This window comes from Hyaena hyaena, unplaced genomic scaffold, assembly GCF_003009895.1.
Source record: "Hyaena hyaena isolate Hyena2069 unplaced genomic scaffold, ASM300989v1 scaffold_170, whole genome shotgun sequence".
NCBI lineage: Eukaryota > Metazoa > Chordata > Mammalia > Carnivora > Hyaenidae > Hyaena > Hyaena hyaena.
In genome coordinates, this window is record NW_024080802.1 from 1,794,150 (window position 1) to 1,813,090 (window position 18,941).

Consider the following 18,941-nt stretch of genomic DNA (forward strand, 5'->3'; position numbering starts at 1 on the left):
TCTACGGCTCTGCTGCCGCCTAGCCACGTACCTGGGGCAAGTAAGTGTACGTCTCTGCTATCAGTTTCCTTATAGAGAAATGCACATGGCAATTAGGGCACCTCTCTGACAAGATTCTTATGAGGATTAAGTGTCAAAATTTGTAAGGTACTTAGAAGAGCATGTAGCATGTACTGAGCACACCGTAAGTGTATGAAAAATTTCTTTTTTTTAAAAAATATTTTTATTTTATTTCTAGGATAGAGAGAGAGAGCGTGAACAGGGGAGGGTCAGACAGAGAGGGAGACACAGACTCTGAAACAGGCTCCAGGCTCTGAGCTGGCAGTCAGCACAGAGCCCGACGCGGGGCTCGAACCCACGAACCGCGAGATCATGACCTAAGCGAAAGTCGGACGCTTAACCGACTAAGCCACCCAGGCGCCCCTGAAAAAATTCTTTTATTTAAAATTTCGTTTAACGTTTTTTATTATTTTTATGTATGTATGTATGTATGCATGTATGTATGTATAGAGACAGTGCAAGCAGAGGAGGGGCAGAGAGAGAGGGAGACACAGAATTCAAAGCAGGCTCCAGGCTCCGAGCTGTCAGCACAGAGCCAGCTCGAACTCACAAACTGCTACTGCAAGATCATGACCTTAGCCCTTAGCCAAAGATGAAGACCCTTGACCGACTGAGCCACGCAGGCACTCCAAAAATAATTTTTAAGTCTACTTTTAGGTAATGACCCAATAGGTGATTTTTCCCTTCTCTGCAGTTAAGAACATGTATTTTTTGATAACCAGGAAAAAAGTTAAGAAAATTTTTTTTACTAAAAGACTTAGAGAAAAATCTGTACTTAAAGATTTCTCTTTTGAACTAGTTTCTACATTTTTACCTTTTTCCTTCTCTGGCAATCTGCTATACCCAAGACCAGACATATCTTGGCTGTAAGAAATACTGAGGTCTTGGTCATTCCTCAGAGTTCCTAGAATTATTATTTTTTATTGTAGTCAAATAAACATTAAAATAAAATGTGCCACTTTAACTATTCTTAAGTGTACAATTCACTGGCATGAAGTACATTCACAATGTTTTGAACCATCAACACTATCTGTTTCCAGAATATCATCACCTCAAACAGAAGCTCTGCACTGATTAGACAACAATTCTCCATTCACAGCCTGTGGCAGCCTCCATTCCACGTTCTGTCTCTATGAATCCAACTAGCCTTTGTGTCTAGCTTATTCATGTAGCATAATGTTTTCAGATTTCACTCACATTGTAGTATGTATCAGAATTTCATTCCTTTTTAGAAACTAATTTGACAATAAACTATTTGTAAAAAAAAAAAAAAAAAAGAATTTCATTCCTTTTTATGACCAAATGACAGTCATTGTATGTACATATCACATTTTCTTTACAGAGTCACTGTTAGACATGTGAGTTGTTTTCACTTTCTGACTATTTTTTTTTATTTTTAATGTTTTATTTACTTATGAGAGAGAGAGAGAGAGAGGGAGGGAGACAGCATGAGCAGGGGAGGATCAGAGAGAGAGAAACAGAATCTGAAACAAGCTCCAGGCTCTGAGCTAGCTATCAGCACAGAGCCCGATGTGGGGCTCGAACCCACAAACCGTGAGATCATGACCTGAGCCGAAGTCGGACGCTTAACAGACTGAGCCACCCAGGTGCCCCTCACTTTTTGACTATTGTGAACAACATTGCTATAAACCTTGGTGTCCAAGTATCTCTTACAGTCCCTGCTTTCAATGCTTTTGGGTATATACCTAGGAGTTAAGTTTTTGAGGAACTGCCCAACTGTTTTCCACAGAGCTACATTTTACATACAAACCAACATCTAGCATTACTTTTAAGTGTGTCAGATGTTAGTCTTTTAGAATTTTTTTTTCAAACCTAGACTGGGAATAAGTAGCAAAACTTAGATTCTTGCCAGTGTGTTGGTAAGTAGCTAGTATCAATACTCTTGATATATCACCTCCTAGACTATAGCAGTGTTTCTCAATGTACACAGCTAAGACTTCTTCTTTTTTTTTTTTTTTCTGAGAGAGGGGCAGCGTGAGCGGGAAAGGGTCAGAGAGAGAGGGAGACACAGAATCCGAAACAGGCTCCAGGCTCTGAGCTGGCAGTCAGCACAGAGCCCGATGTGGGGCTCGAACCCACCAACCGTGAAATCATGACCTGAGCCGAAGTCGGACGCTCAACCGACTGAGCCACCCAGGCGCCCCTAAGACTTCTTTATTACATTTGTAGGGCCCTGATCCCACTTTATACATGTTTAATCAGCATCTCTGGGAATTGAGTCCCTTAAATCATCATTATGCATGCTAAAATATGAGACTTGGAAACCTAGACTGTTGAATTCTTGAGGGCAGTGAAAATGTCTGTCACCTTTGTAATCCCTCAGAGCCAAACAGGAGATAGTCAGCAAATTTATACCTGAATTGAACTAATACTGAAATCTAAAGCTATTTCTTCTCTGCTTAATTGCTATGTACAGTATTTACTAAAACTAAATTCTATCACTAGACAACTTGAGACCCTGTAATTAAGGTGTGTACTATACTTTTCATTTAATAAAACATGTATCTTACCAGGTGTGGTCTATTATGTCATTTTCTTGCTGCCAAGAATGTTTATTTCATATGTAATTTTCAGCTGAGTCTTTCATGCTTTGAGGTAGGGTAAAAAAGAATATGGGCTTAGAACTGGAAGATCTGACTCTGTAATCTTCGACAATTATATGTAAACGATCTAGGAATCAAGTTTGTAATTTGCAGACGTTGTTAACATTCTGTAACTCTATCAACTCCATAGCGTTGCCAAAGCGTCAATCATATTATGTGTAAGAAAGCCTGCTATACAAATGGCAATGGTTACTATGTAGCCTAATAATTTAAACAAAACAAAAAGTTTCTTTCTAAGGCTTCCTTCAGACTTTAAACTTGCTGCCGGGTAAACTGGGGGCTCTAAAGCATACACTAATGCGCAGATTAAAATACAAACACATAGCAGAAAACCATTAAGTGGATGCACAGCATTCATTCATTCATTCATTCATTCATCTATCCATCATCTATATCACGAAGGATATTGTGTGAAAAATAGTTATTAAATTAAAATCTGTCCTCCAGAGGTTTAGTTCCTGTGCATATATTAATAATTATCAAGCTGCCCCACTCCATCCCAAACTTCCCTCCCCAGTCATTAAGCTGTTGGAGACCCTCCTCAAATTCGTGGGCGCTGTCTCTTTAACGTGTAATAGAACTCCGATTGCATTGATCATAGACTCCCTGCCCTCTGCGTCCCATCGGTCTCACTGCCGTCCCGGTGACTGCCCTCTTCCACGGTTTCAAGCCGCGGGGAGCGCGAGTGTTAGTAAATGACGGCTTCCGTGCGTGGTCACACCTGACCCCGGGGCGTCCCGCCTGCCTGTTGGCCCAGACACCGCTTCCTCCGGCGCCGGCGACGCCTCGGGGCTCGACTGGCCACGCCTGGAGCGCGGGGTTTGACTGGGCCGCCGTTGTTGTAGTGACCGGGAGGCGCCGCCGCTCTGGGCGGACGGTTCCGGGCGCCGCACGGTCCCCCCCTTCCTACCCCGTCCCCTCCCTTCCCCCGGTTCCCCCCGCCGGCTGGAGCTCGGCGCCGACCGCTCCTCCCATGGCCTCCGCCCCGGTAAGGAGGGGTTGGGGGGCGCCTCCCCGCAGCCGGTGCCGCCGGACCGCACTAGCACCTGGCGGGAGGTGGAGGCAAGCGTCAGCAGCCGGGTCCCGAGCCGCTCGCCCCGGGGGGTGGGGGGGGGCGTCCACGTCTCCATCTCCGCTCCCGGGGCCGAGCCCTGGCCGGACCCCGGGCGCTCCTCCCGGCGTCCTGGCGCTCCGGACCGAGCCGGGACAGCCCCATGGCCCCCAGAATTCTCGGAGGGTTCCCGTGGAGCGCCTGCGTCAGAATCACCTGGCGGGTTTGAAAAAGCCCAGGAGCCGGGGCCCCGCCTCGCTCCGGGGACTCCGAGCCCGCTGCAGGGGCCCGGGAACGCGCATTCCGATGAGCCGCCCCGGTGGCCCCGCGGGGGTGCCGGACCCCGGGAAGCGCCCCGGGCGGCGGGGACGGGTTCCGAGGGGGCGGCGGGCGCTCGGCCTCGCCGCGTCGGGGTCCAAGCGGGCGCTCGCGTAGCGCCCCCGGGCTCCGCAGGCCCAGCGCCTCGGTGGCGGTTCCCGGGCCGGGACCCGCCCCGGTGGAGGCGGCCGCGCTGACGCCGGGACGCCCGCATCCGACGGCTGCACCTGCTTTCAAAACTCGACTGCTTTCTTCCCAGGAGGATCCCGTTCTGGAGCGATATTTTAAGGGTCACAAAGCTGCGATCACGTCCGTGGACTTCAGCCCCAACGGCAAACAACTTGGTAAGTTTTATTCTCTCTCTCTTTTCGTGATGTGGCAAAGGCTCACTGGGTCGGAGACCTCGCCTCCTGACCACACGGGGCCGCGGGAGAACCACCGAGGACCAGTGGGGGAGGGCGTGTGGGGGTTGAGAGCGGCCGCAGACTCGGGCACCTGGATCGTGCCCGTCCTGGCCCCCAGCCCGGCCCCGCCGTGTCGCCTCCACGCCTGGGCCTGGCCAGAGCCTTTCTCGAACTAACCGCCAGGAGGAGTGAGTGGGAAGGGGAGGAGTTTGTCCTCGGCCCTGGGAGGGTGGGGTGTTGGCTTGAGAGTTTGTGAAAAGTTGTGAGATCAAGTGGAGGAAGCGGGGAGAGAGGAGTTGGGGCTGTCCCGGAGGCCAAGGACCGAGAGGTCTCCGGTGACCCCTGCGAAGCCCCTGTGGCTGGAAAGGAGCCGAGCGCCTGCGTGAAAGGAGGAACCTGCTCGGAAGTTCGCGCCTACCTGAGCTGGGAACTCAATCTGCGGGTCTGAAGCCCTTCCCCTGCGTGGTGACTCTGGTGGCTGCGTCTGCGCCTTAGCCATGAGGATCCGGATGGCCGTGAGGTGGACCTGGGCAGGCAAAAGCTGCCTGTTGCTGGCGCTTTTAACAGTGGCCTATATCCTGGTCGAACTCTCTGTCTCCACTTTCCATGCCTCCTCAGCCGCCGGCCTTGCTAGGGAGAGGGGCCCCCAACAGCTCTCAGACCCCTGGGGAAAGGCAGAGGGGTTGTCTCGACCGCTTTATGAGAAGCCCCCTGCAGATTTCCACGCACTTGGGGAGTGGGGGAAAGCCAGCAAACTCCAGCTCAGCGAGGATGAACTGAAGCAGCAAGAAGAACTTATCGAGAGATATGCCATTAATATTTATCTCAGCGACAGGATTTCCCTGCACCGGCACATAGAAGATAAAAGAATGTATGAGTGTAAATCCCAGAAGTTTAATTATAGGAGACTTCCCACCACCTCTGTTATCATTGCTTTCTATAATGAAGCCTGGTCGACTTTGCTCCGCACCATCCACAGTGTTTTAGAAACTTCTCCTGCAGTCCTCTTGAAGGAGATCATCCTAGTGGATGACTTGAGTGACAGAGTTTATTTGAAGACACAGCTTGAAACTTACATCAGCAATCTCGAGAGAGTCCGCTTGATTAGAACAAATAAGCGGGAGGGGCTGGTTCGAGCCCGCCTGATTGGGGCCACTTTTGCCACGGGGGATGTCCTCACCTTTCTTGATTGCCACTGTGAGTGTAATTCCGGTTGGTTGGAACCACTTTTGGAAAGAATTGGTGAAGATGAAACAGCAATTGTGTGTCCTGTGATAGACACCATTGATTGGAATACTTTTGAGTTCTATATGCAGACTGGGGAGCCCATGATTGGTGGATTTGACTGGCGCTTAACCTTCCAGTGGCATTCTGTCCCCAAACATGAAAGGGACAGACGGAAATCGAGAATTGACCCAATCAGATCGCCCACCATGGCTGGAGGACTGTTCGCTGTCAGCAAGAAATATTTTCAGTACCTTGGGACGTATGACACTGGAATGGAAGTGTGGGGCGGTGAGAACCTCGAGCTGTCTTTTCGGGTGTGGCAGTGTGGAGGGAAACTGGAGATCCACCCGTGTTCCCATGTGGGCCATGTATTCCCCAAGCGGGCCCCATACGCTCGGCCCAACTTCCTACAGAATACTGCTCGGGCAGCGGAAGTGTGGATGGACCAGTACAAAGAACATTTCTACAATCGAAACCCTCCAGCAAGGAAGGAGGCTTATGGTGATATATCGGAAAGAAAATTACTACGAGAACGGCTGAAGTGCAAGAGCTTTGACTGGTATTTGAAAAATGTGTTTTCTAATTTACATGTTCCGGAGGATAGGCCAGGCTGGCATGGAGCTGTTCGCAGTATGGGGATCTCTTCTGAATGTTTAGATTATAACTCTCCTGACAGTAACCCCACAGGTGCCAACCTTTCACTGTTTGGCTGCCATGGTCAAGGAGGCAATCAGTTTTTTGAATATACTTCGAACAAGGAAATAAGGTTTAACTCTGTGACAGAGTTATGCGCAGAGGTTCCCCAGCAAAAAAATTATGTAGGAATGCAGAATTGCCCAAAAGATGGGTTCCCCATTCCAGCCAACATTATATGGCATTTTAAAGAAGACGGAACCATTTTCCATCCCCACTCAGGACTGTGTCTTAGTGCTTTTCGGACACCTGAGGGTCGCCCTGATGTTCAAATGAGAACTTGTGATGCTCTCGATAAAAATCAAATTTGGAAGTTTGAGAAATAGAAGAGCACAACACTTTCTTTCTGAGCGGACAATAGTTTCGAGAAAGTCAAAGAGCCTTTAAAGAGCCTCAGTTATGACTGTATTTTATCAGAAATCACCCACTGGTCATCTGCGAGAGCTCTGTGAAAGCTGTGTTTCATTTTGGTGTAGAACACTGAAAGTGGATGCACAGAGAGCTGCTGTTTAATATTTCAAAGTGCCTTACTTATGGGTTGTTTTATTTAAAACCTCTGTCGATATGGTTTTCTCTCCTTACTTAAAGAAGTAGACTGTGAATTGAGCTATAGAAAACATTTAAGTGCCAGACTTACTATTAAAGAATGTAAACATCCAAGCAGAATGAGGGATGATTTATGTTGATGGATAAGTTCCCCACCCATCTCTTTAAAAACAAAACTCATAAATGTGCAGTTTGAGCTATTGCTGTTTTTATTGTATGTAGGATTTGAATTTCTTGTAGCCAGCACATTGAAGTTTAGGTGTTATTTTCTTTGTTTTGTTTTAATTTTCCTTTAATCACCTAGAAATCAAAGGAAGTTGATCTTAAGGAGAAAGGCCCGGTTTTGATGTATGTTTCATTGGAAGAGGGCATTAATTTGAATATGAGTTTAGAGGTGTTTTGAACTTGCAGACATCTCAGAAAAATATACCCACATCTGAATGAAACAGGGAGATATTTACATTCCACACTTGGTAAACTTGAGCTATTAGACTTAACTGACCTGTATGGATACCTCATTTTGCTCTGATTTTGTAAGCTGTCCTCTCTATGAACTCTTGTGGGCTGGCGGGGGAGGCATTTTCTGATTGCACTTCCTTAAGTTATGAATGTATTGGAGAGGGACTCATTCACAGTACTGTGCTTCCCTTTGTTAATGCTTAATCGCTTAAAGTAAACATGATTGTGGACTCTCTGAAGTTAAACCCAACTGTGTTTACTGAAATGTGTGAAACTGAAAGTGGGCCCAGTGCTACAAAGGCTGTGGAAGTCTTCTAGGAGTTCTTCCTGGTGAGGACATTTACGGATTTATCTTAAAACAAGGAAAAAGCCTGGTTGGACACTGGCAAGTACTGCCTCTTGCAGCCTGTTTTCAGCATCTAGCACCAAGCCTGGCACTTAGGCAGCTTTCAGTAAGTGGGTGAATGAATGAATGATGAATGAATGAATGCCTCAGCCATGGAATGTGATATTGGTCATGTCATTTGACCAAAAGACTCCGTTTGAGCTTCAGTTTTCTCATCTATAAAATGTGGGTGCTGGATTAGATCTCAAAGATCCCTTCCAGCTCTGAAATGTGATTATACATCACAGCCATTCGTGCAGTCTTTACAACGCTTTTTATCTCTTCACTTTTAACACAGATAATGTTGTTGAGCAACATTCAGTCCAGTTATGAAGCTGGAAAAGAGAGGTAGTTTTAAAGTTAAGTGAGCTGAGCTCAACTGAAGCAGTTTATTTTGGATTGGGTGGAAAGTTGTTGTGGTCAGTGTTTGTATTCATTTTATTTGACAATTATTGAACCAATTTTGTTTTTATCTTTCAAACTCTAAAAGTAATCTTTTGGACTAAGAATATAAATATTTTCCAAACCAAATTATCTGAGAAATAACCATACCGAAAAATGTATATATGTATCTATATATACCAGTAAAAGTATACACACACACACACACACACACACTTTTACTGGTTTTGTTCCAAAGCTTTATCCAAGAATCACAAGCTGAATTTAGAATCAAGTCTCAATTAGTTCACTTTGGTCTAGATTTATGAAAAACGCATACTCCGTAGAGAGTTAGTCCACAGTACTCACAAGTAAAGTTGTTTTCAATGTGTAATTGATGACTAGAGAGAAGGAACTTTGCAAAACTGGAATTTAAGAAAAACTTTTAGGATAGCCATTTCAGAAAATAAAAGTGCACTGTATCTTGATTATTTTATTTCTCTTTTGCTTTTTACAATGAAAATGTGTTAATAACGTTCATTAAGTTATTTGGCAACCTTGAGGTTTATCAAAGAATTATGCAAATTTCACGTGCAAGGTACATGGCCTTGGGTGTAATTTAAGAAGGATTTATAATAATACTCTACATTTTGCAAAAATGGTTGTTTGACAGCATTTGTTCTGCTAAACCTACCCTCTCCCAGTCTACTTTTTAATGTAAATCACCCTTTCTTTCTTTATTTGTTCTTGTTAGCCTCTCACCCCCCCCCCCCCCCCCCATCAAATGGAAAAACTAAAATTAATTGTTCTGGAAGTACTTATTGGAATTGCTCTTACTCTAATAAACAGGATCTTACAGTTCCTGTCAAAAAGTAAAGGGGGCATTGAAAAGTAAAGTACTTAATTTTTTTACCTATTGCCTAAATTGTAGGATGTGATCCATTAATTTTTTTTGCAAGAAATTTTAGCATAGTGCTTTATTTAGATCAGTAACTTGCAACGAGTCCGGTGGCTCATTCCTCATGATAGAGCAAGTAGGTAACAGAAGGATGAGACTTTCACACTTTGTCTACAGGCGTTGGCAATTTAATTTCAAAAACATACTGTAAATCTACAGATAACGTTTAGACTCCCTAATTCCCATTTATCGGTACCAAAGCTCTCTTTTGCTGAAGACGGTTAAGAGTTGACTTTTTAAGTTAGTTTACATATTAATAACAGTTTCAGTAAAATATTTGGTAGACGAGAGGTTTCTACTTTAAATGGTTGTTATGCCATTTAGTGTCCAGCCCTGTGAGTAGATTGACTAAGTAGGCCTTTTTAACAGTCATCTTTCAGACACATGATAATGATCATCTGCAGGATCTCTAGAAATCAGAATAACTTGTTTGTGAAAGAAAATTTGTTTACTCAGTAGTCCTAGGCTCTTGTATATTCATTGTATGTTGGGAAATCAGACTTTTCTAGGTTGGAGCCAAGAGCTTATTTTTAAGTTGTATAGTCTTAGTGGTTTTAGGATCTCAATTTTAATTAATAAAATGTTTAGTTTCGATTAGTTTGTCTCTTTCAATTGCTGTTTCAATAATATTTTTAAATGGCCCCCCAAAATGTTGAGGTTCAGATTAATCTCTTTTGAACAATGAATTTTTTTCTGCGTGATGAGCGATTCCCATCCTTTTTTCCCCTTTGTTAATGGTTTTTTGCAGTATGAAGACATGAAATAAAATGCGTGGCTAATTATTTTGCAGATGGATTCTGATGATTCTAGTCTATGGGATCATTGTTTCTATGTGCACATTTGTCGATGGTAACAGAAGAGAGTTAAGCTTGTAATTATTTAGCTTATTTGGAAACACAGAATATTAAAAAGTCAGAGTTCCTGCATTATTTTGCGAGGTGTCATTACCCAACAAGTATTCTGAGTGGTGTTAGCACTATTAATGTCTGCGTTTACTACTCATAAACAGGAAATGATTGGGGAGCTCTGGGACGCACTGGGGGCTCTGTAAAAGGAAGCAAATGAGCACCTGGGCACATTAATACGAATTTCAGAACCCTCGGCTAAAAAGAAATATGTCTGTTCTATAAACCACATAGCCTCACGTTTCCCTCAACCTTCGCTCTGCATCACCCCATCCGGAAGTGTAATTCCTTTCCGCCAGTCACATCTCTTCCTCTTTAGTGGGTCTGCCTAATGCCCCTCACCCCTGCCTCTCCCCAGCCTGAGACTCTGCCTTATACATTAGATGTCTTATAGTCACGTTTAAGATATGTACGGTTGAGCTAAACATATTTTTTACTGATCTTTTGTTTTTTTAATGTATAGTTTAAAAAGTTACTAGAAATGTGTACGCTATAATTTTGCTGTCTTATTTAGTGACTGCAACACTGTGCAAATCATTTGATCTCTCTTTCAGTTTCATGAAAGTAAAAAATGACTGGAAAAACCATAGAGACAATACGTAGTGTTTGCCAGAGCCTGTGGCAGGGAGGAATAGAGAATGATTGCTAATGAGGATGGGTTTTTTATGGGATGGGTATGGGATGAGAATGTTCTGGAATTAGATAGTGGCAATGGTGGTACACCTTTGGGTAAAACACTGAATTATACACTATAAAAGGTGAATTTATAGCATGTGAATTACATCTCAATTATATAAAAAAAACTTTTTAGGAGAAAAGAAGAGGCTGGAGAATTCCGTGTGTTCCAGAAAAGATTTCTATGTCCCTCTGTGCCTACTAGACTTTAAAACTGACCAGCAGGATTTATTAATACTTGAGTCATATGGTAGTTCAGCAGAATTAAGAAAGTTAGATATAAATGTGAATTAGACTAGAAGTGGGAATCGGTTCATACTGGAATTTTTCCCCTAAAATTTCAGAAAAACCTAAATCCTTTTGACCAGGAAATAGAGATTATTATAAAAGGTGAAATAAATTCCTGAACTGAATAGTTGTCCAGGGCAGAAGCGAAGAGTGGACAAGTCCTTACATCTTGCTAATAATCAGACACTACTTTTCCTTTTTTATGCCAAGCTCGATCACTTTCTCAGGCTGGCCCAGGAGAGTTGTCCGCTGAAGGCCAGGGGTGTCCTCGGCTGTCTGGTCACCTTTCTGACCCTTTTATTTGCGCTTATCTGATCTTGTTCAAAGGGGGAGTGGAAAGTACTCTATTTAAAGAGTATAACTTTATTTAGTTAATGCAACGGTGGCTTATATTTTGGGTATACACACAGAGGGGAACAAAACAGGGGTGCTTCTTCACACGGGGTGAAGAAGCCACAGTCTGATGGTAGAAACAAATGTTAACAAGTGAACACCCAAATCGTGTGCAGGTACAACTTGAAACAGATAAAGGGGTACGTGCTGTGAGGAAAAGGAAGAGTGCTTTAAGGAATAACCGTGGTGACATAAGTTTGTGGGGTCGCGGACGCTCCTCTGTGGAAGTTCCATTTAACTCAGCACCTGAGGGAAGAGTTAGTTGCATGCAAAGACTAGAGAAAGAATAGCATATGCAGTAACCAAGGGTGGGAGAGAACTTCTCCTTGACCAAGGAAATAGAAGAAGCCCAGAGGCACCTGGCTGGCTCAGAAGAGCCTGCGACTCTTGATCTTGGGTCAAGAGTTCAAGCCCCTGCATTGGGTGTAGAGATTACATAAACAGACAAACTTAAAAAAAAGAAAGAAAGAAAAAGGCCAGAAGGGGTAGAGCCTGTAAACAAAGGAAGAGAGAGAGCTTTGGGAGATGAAGTTGCAGGGGAAGGCAGAGGCAGTAAGACCTTGGAGGCCAGAGCAGGCTAAATAGTGGCCCTTTAAATGGTAGGTTCATGTCCCTGAAACCTGTAAATGTGACTCTATTTGGGAAAAAAGTTCTTTCTAGGTGTGATTAAGTTAAGGGTCTCAAGAAGAGATCATCCTGGATTATCTTGGTGAGCCTTGAATCCAATGACAAGTGTTCCTAGGAGAGACACAGAGGAGATAAGAGGAGAAGGCGAGAAGAAGGTGATGTGAAGCCAGAGGCAGAGATTGGCGTCGTGCAGCCACAAGCCAAGGAGCCTCTGGAGGCACCAGACCTTGCAGGAGGCAAAGAATGGAATCTCCTGTAGAACTTTAGGGAGAATCCTGCCAACACCTTGATTTTGTACTTTTGGCCTTTGGGACTATGCAAGGATAAATTTGCTTTGTTTTAAGCCTCCAAAATTGTGGCAGTTTGTTACTGCAGCCCCGGGAAACTAAGATGGAGGCCATGTTTTAGGAGTTTGTTCTAAGAGTTATGGAAAGTCATTGAAGGGTGTTTAGGAAAGGAATGGCATAATCTGATTTAGACCTCAAAAACAGCCCTCTGGCTATTATGTGGATACTGAACTACTAGTAGAGAAGTCAATTAGGAACTATTTTAGTGATATCAGCAGGAGTTGATGATGGTTCACACTAGGGTGGTGATCTGGGAAAGAGAAATTTGGGAGTTATTAGCATACAGGTGGTATTTAAAGTTGTCAAAAGTTCAGAAATAACAGAAGTAAAGCTGAGGAATCCTTGAAATCGTAATTAGTAAAAGTTTATTGTGCACGTGCCATAAAGACAGTTTGCAAACTGGGAGCACTCAAAACATTCAGTAAGGCTCGGGTATGTTATAAAGCAGCTTATATAGTGAGAAAGCAGTGACTTTATTCTTCACATTGATTGCTTATAATATTAGAGTTCTCTTAAATGATAGGGTGTTGGTCAGCAGTTACCTTGGGAAACAGTTCAAGTTTTTGCTTGTGATTTCCAGAGACATAAGCCAGAAATGACTCAGGTCAAGTTAGTTTTACAAGATAAGCTAAATTAACCTGTGTTTGTATGATTAAACTGCTTTTGTCTACTCAGGGAATTTGATTTTAGCCAAGTCATGAGAATATTTGAGATCACCTGGGAAGAACATAGAATAATGAGGACAAATAGCCCAAGTCTATTCCTAAAGATCTCCAACCTTTAGATGAGAAGAAGAAATGGCAAAAGAATCTAAGAAGGAATAATCAGAAAGATAGAAGGAAAGCCATGGCAGTAGGGTCTCATGAAAGCCAAGGTCTAGGGTAGGTTAGAAATGTGGAATTGAGATGTTAAACACTCATTAGAGAGTAGGGAGGGAAGTATTGCAGAATTCAGCACTACTGGGCAGTGTAGAAGATCCAGGTGACATTAGTGGTTATGCATTTATAGTGTTTCCAATCTGTTTGGGTGGGGGAGGGTATCTAGCCATTCTCACTGGCACAAATATAGGTCCAGAAAAGGCAGAGTGACTTGGGATTTTGCTGGGGAAATTTGAAGGAAGGAGGGACAGTCAGGAGATTGAATATATGTATGAGAGGGGGCTTATCAGTTGGAGAAGGAGAGAAGTGAAGGTGATGAAAACAGAGCCTCCATGGAGAGTATAGGTCAATGGATTGGAGTGATATACAAGTTACTTGACTAAGCTGTAAGGAAAGCAGCTTGTCAGAGGATGGTGGGTTTCAATTCATGATCTGGGAAGTGTTCAGTTTCTGCTGATGACAAGATGCAGGGGTGGCCACGGGATGAATTGCTGAGGAAGCGTGGAAGAAAAGGGCTTTGGAGCGTTCTGGTTGTCCCATGGTCTGAAGTGCTCTTTATTTCCTCACTCTGCTTGGCTGGCTCCTTCTTGTCCTTCAGCCGCTACTTAAAATGCTACTGGTAACTCCATCTGAAGTAAGTATTCTACCTCCACACAAAATTCTCATTATGACTTCCTGATGTAGCTTTCCTGTCTGTTAGTACAATTTAAGATGACATGTTTGCCTGCCTGTTGACTTGTTTTCTTCCTCCTCATCTGAATGTAAGCTCCCATGTAGAGAGTTTGCCTATTTTGTTCCTTAGGACTTTCCCGGCTCTGCCCACAATGCCTTATGTGGTGTAGGGGTGAGATATCTGTTGACTGAACTAATAATATCAGGAGCTAGAGCGGAAAACTCTGACTTGAGGCAGGTGAAATGTGAAAGAGTAAATGATTGTCACTTGAAAGGGTTTCAGGGAACTTGGGGCTCCCAAGCGGGGTCAAGCATAAGTGGTTGAGGAGGAGGGACTTTCAAGGAGCAGGATGTGGGCATCCCCCTGGCCCAAGTGGTGGCTTTTGGAAAGGAGAGAAGGCATGGGTGTCAGGGTCAGCTAAGGCGACATCCAGAGCATTTATAGGAGTGGGTGAATGTGGTTGCTGACTGGAGGAGCTCAAGGCCTAAACTTCTGGTCATGACTCTGGGAAACAACATAAAGTATGGTGTATTTATACTTGGTAGCCTTTTAGAAGGTGCTGGGCTCTGGGTTGCACAGGGTGGATTGGGGGGTGATTAGAGGAGAGGGGATGGGAAAAAAAAATAACCTGTGAAGTGTTTCCATCCCTTTTTATGAATGAAGGCTCAGGAACTTTCCTGAAGCTATATAGCTAGTAAGCAGCACAGCCTCACTGGGCCTGGATTGGAGTCTGATCCTGGAACCACATTCTTTTCCTTTAGGACAGCTTCTCAGAGGGCAGCACTCAAGTTTGTTCAAACGTTAGAAGAGTTTAAGAGGGGGCGCCTGGGTGGCTTAGTCGGTTAAGCGTCCGACTTTTCGCTTAGGTCATGATCTTGCAGTTCGTGGGTTTGAGCCCCGTGTCGGGCTCTGTGCTGACTGCCAGCTCAGAGCCTGGAGCCTGTTTCGGTCTGTGACTCCCTCTCTCTGACCCTCCCCTGCTCATGCTGTCTCTCTCTCTCTCTCCCCTAGAAATAAATAAAACTTTAAATAAAAAAGAAGAGTTTAAAAGTACTGTCACACAGTTTGCAGAATTTGAGCTGGACTTTAGAAGTTTCCATTTAAAAATGTATAATTTTAACAGTCAAGTTGTCACTTTTCTCCCCTCTTTCCCTTCAAGGTTATGCTGTTATGGACTCAAATCCTATTAGCCTGTGGGTTATTTGGAGAATAAATAAAGAACAAGTAATTTCTTTCTTTTTTCATTGAATGGAAGCAGAATGAAATTTGGGAGTTTGAAGTTGTTTTCCTCACAGTGAAACCATAATAAAAGTTTGCCAGAAATTCTTTTTCTATTATGGTTCTTGATGGCAACCTGTGTAGTAGCTTTGTTAAAGTTTCTCCTACTGTTACGATTCAAGAAATTATTCTTAAGTGCCAGTGTATGCGGAGCACAGTATTTCTCTACTTTCGATGTACGTCAGAATTAAATGAGAAAGTGGTAAAACAAATTCAGATTCCTCAGTCTCATCCCAGACAGTGTTTAATTTACTGGAAGTACACATTTTAAACAAAGTTCCCAGTAATTATAATGGAGATAATCCATAAATGCATAAATTATTGGTTAAATGCCCAGGCTTTGGAGGCTGATAGAAGTGGGTTAAAAATGGACTCCGTTGCTTTCTGCCTCTATGACCTTGGGCAAATTACTTAACCTCACTAAGCCTCATTTTCTCATCTGTACGAGAGGGATAATGATATTTACCTCCCTTGTTGTGAGGATTAAATAAAATAATGCTTGTAAAGTCTTTAAAAGTACCTGGCCCCTAGTTAACAACTCAGTAAAGGTGTATGTTGTTGTGATTGTCCATCCTCATAGAGATGTGGAATTTGAGTAAGTTAAATTAAGTTCTCCTGATTGTCATTACTGAAGATTATTTTTAAAGCACCCACAGCTCCTTTTAGACCGTGCTTACACTAGCAAGATAATGACTTAGTGTCAGCTAGAAGGAAAAGATGCTTAAATATTCCCTCATTCAGGGCAGAAGAATTTTAAGTTAGTGCCATCATTTATATTATTATACAGTGCTTGGATAGCACAAATGGATTCTGAAAGTATTAGATTTAGATGAAAGTTTATCTAGTGAAGATTAGAATGTTATCTTTTTATTGGGCAGTCCTTTACCTTTTATCTAAGTTCATAGATATGTATGCTTGGGAGTGATGTGTTTTTTTCCTTAAAAAATAGTTATAGTGGGACGCCTGGGTGGCTCAATCCATTGACGTCCGACTTTGGCTCAGGTCATGATCTCACAGTTCTTGGGTCTGAGCCCTGCGTTGGGCTCTGTGCAGACAGCTAGCTCAGAGCCTGGAGTCTGTTTTAGATTCTGTATCTCCCTTTCTCTCTGACCCTTCCCTGTTCATGCTGTCTTTCAGAAATAAATAAATTTAAAAAAAACATAAAAGAAACAGTTATAGAAATCTCCTCACAGATTTCCTTAGAATATGTCTTTGTTTATTTTTCCTTAAAGAAGGCCATCTAGAGTTTCTTCTGTGACCCAAAGACCAGCCTAAACCTGGAAATGCAACAGGAAGTACAAAATCAGTGAAATCAGTGAAACTTCTGGTAGTAGAGTATAAGTGGGACATAGTCAGATTCCAGATACATAGAAGGACCCCTGAAATAGAGGAAAAATTCAAGAATTCAATATGAAGATGATCTGAATTATTAGGACTCTCTTGAATATGAGATGGAAAGATCCGAGAGGGATATAATCCAAATGTATAAAGTTGTGAAAGACACATTATTTTGAACATAGACCTTTTTGTAAGTTCAAAAACATTTACCCTTTGATCCATCAATAATTCTTTTGGGAATTGATCACAATGATGTATTTGTACACATCAGAAATGACTCATGTATATTAAAGCATCATTTGTAAAAGGGCAAGACTAAATAGAGTAGACTGGTTAAATAAATTAAGGTGTAGCTACATGATAGAATACGATATAGCTGTTAAAGAGAATAAAGCATACTTCTCTGTCCAGTCAAGACAGAGTAATTGGTAGCCAAACTTGCCCTTCAGCCTAAAAACAACTGTAGAATGAGACAAAATCTATGAGCAAGTGTATTCAGGCATTAAGCAACAGAGAATGCAGAACTGTAATAGTCCCAGCAAGGAGGGAAACGCGCAAGATGAGCCCGCAGTCACCTTGGCTTCCTTCCCAGGGGTGCTCTTCCCACAGAACAGCCAACAGGTAGAGCCCAAGCAACGACATCCTGGCTGAGCTGGGACAGCAGAGGTCATAGTTCTAGAAATCATTCTGGAAGGAAGTACTCAAAGAATGATGAACACATATTACAGAAGGCCACAGGAGCCAGCTTTAAGGGGCTCTCACTAGCCAAATTTGGAATAGTATGAGAGTCAAAGTGAATAATGATAGCTATGGATTATAATCTGAGTTCTTACTGATAAAATAAGTTAATGAATGAATAGATAAATGGAGGAAAAGGGAGAGTTCTTCCTTACTATAATAAATTAACAAATTATATATTAGTTCATCAGTTAAATTATTAATGAATATAATTTCTAATTAGTAAATTATGGAAAGAATGATGGGTTGGAAAAATCATTAAAGGGTGCTAAAATTAGTGTGTGACAGTTTATTGAGGAATAGGATATTTATGTAGTCTTAAAGTATGTCCCCACAAACAACTTACTAATACAAAGGGGAACAATACTAACTTTACTAGGCAAAACCACCTAAACCAAGCAATCAAAGTAAATCTCACCAATACTGGACAGACAGACAGTCATACCCTACTTTGATAAGGGCACAATACAACCTGTGGATTCCTATCAAAAATACATGTCTTGAATCTAATTATGAGGGAACATCAGGGAAAAAAAAAACTGGTGAACATTCCACAAAAATAACAGGTCTGTAGACTTTAAGGATATCTGGGTCAATAAAAGAAAAAAAATGGCCTAGGAAATCTTTCCAGTGTGCAGGAGACAGACACCTGGCACTTAAGGCAGTGCATATCCTGGATTATAGAGGATAATAGCTATTTTCCTGGGGAACATATCTATAATAGATTGTGAATAAGATATTAAGAATATATTAAATAGCATTTAATTGCCTGACTTTGTTAACTGTACTGTGGTTCATGTCAATGGAATATCCTGTTCTTAGGAAATAGATTCTGAAATATTTGGTAGTAAAAGGATATTACAATTCTAACTTTCTTTCAAATAGTTAAGGAAAAAATATCACATATAAGTGTTTGGAGAGAGAATATAAAGCAAATAGAATAGCAACAGTGGCAATATCTAAAGTAGAGAATACAAGGGAATTTCTGTACTACCGTGTAACTGTCCTATATGCTTGAAATGATTAAAATAAAGTCTTATTAAAAATAGGAAAAGAATGGGGCACCTGGGTGGCTCAGTTAGTTAAGTGTCCGACTTCGGCTCCAGTTGTGATCTCACGGTTCCAGAGTTTAAGTCCTGGGTCAGGCTCTGTGCTGACAGCTTGGAGTCTGGAGCCTGCTTCAGATTTTGTCTCCGTCTCTCTCTGCCTCTACCCTGCTCATGCTGTGTGTGTGTGTGTGTGTGTGTGTGTGTGTGTGTCTCAAATATAAATATACATTAAAAAATAGGAAAAGAATAAGACAGCCTTTATGTACTAATAAATCATGATCTCCAACATATTTTACTAAATGGGCTGGCAAAGGAAGATGGAGAAGCAAAATGCAGAATGACAGCAGTAACATGCTACCATTTGTATAAAAAAATACATGTAAGTAGACACACATTTGTTTAAGCACATAGGAGGATACTCAAGAAATGGTTAACATTGGTTTGCCTCTAGGAAGGGGAACTAGGTGGCCAAGGTCTGGAAGGAGATTTTGGTAAATGCTGATATCTTGTGCATATATTACCAATTGAAAAGATAAAATAACTTAACAACAAACTCAGAGACTGGAGGCACTACCATGTCTTTCCAGGATATAGTATTCCTGATGGAGCAAACCTCTTAAGTAACTGCAGGTTTGGATAAAACAAG

The 18,941-nt window shown here is 42.5% G+C and overlaps 2 protein-coding genes across 4 annotated transcripts in view; both read left to right on the forward strand.

Annotated features, from left to right (window-relative positions):
• The first annotated feature begins 3,523 nt into the window (after positions 1–3,523).
• POC1B (POC1 centriolar protein B) overlaps positions 3,524–18,941 on the forward strand; it is a 95,482-nt gene continuing 80,064 nt past the window's right edge. For 2 of the 3 annotated variants that reach the window (XM_039240227.1, XM_039240228.1), the window contains exons 1-2: positions 3,524–3,672; positions 4,313–4,397. In XM_039240227.1, the coding sequence (XP_039096158.1) occupies positions 3,658–3,672; positions 4,313–4,397 (100 nt within the window). In that variant the 5' untranslated portion in view covers positions 3,524–3,657. Of the gene's footprint in view, positions 3,673–4,057; positions 4,398–18,941 lie in introns of those variants that run through there. The other variant, XM_039240229.1, reaches the window with a different exon arrangement.
• Positions 4,721–8,636, forward strand: LOC120237073 (polypeptide N-acetylgalactosaminyltransferase 4). Its single transcript, XM_039240226.1, has one exon. It carries the CDS (start codon positions 4,955–4,957, stop codon positions 6,701–6,703), a length of 1,749 nt encoding a protein of 582 aa, XP_039096157.1. The 5' UTR covers positions 4,721–4,954; the 3' UTR covers positions 6,704–8,636.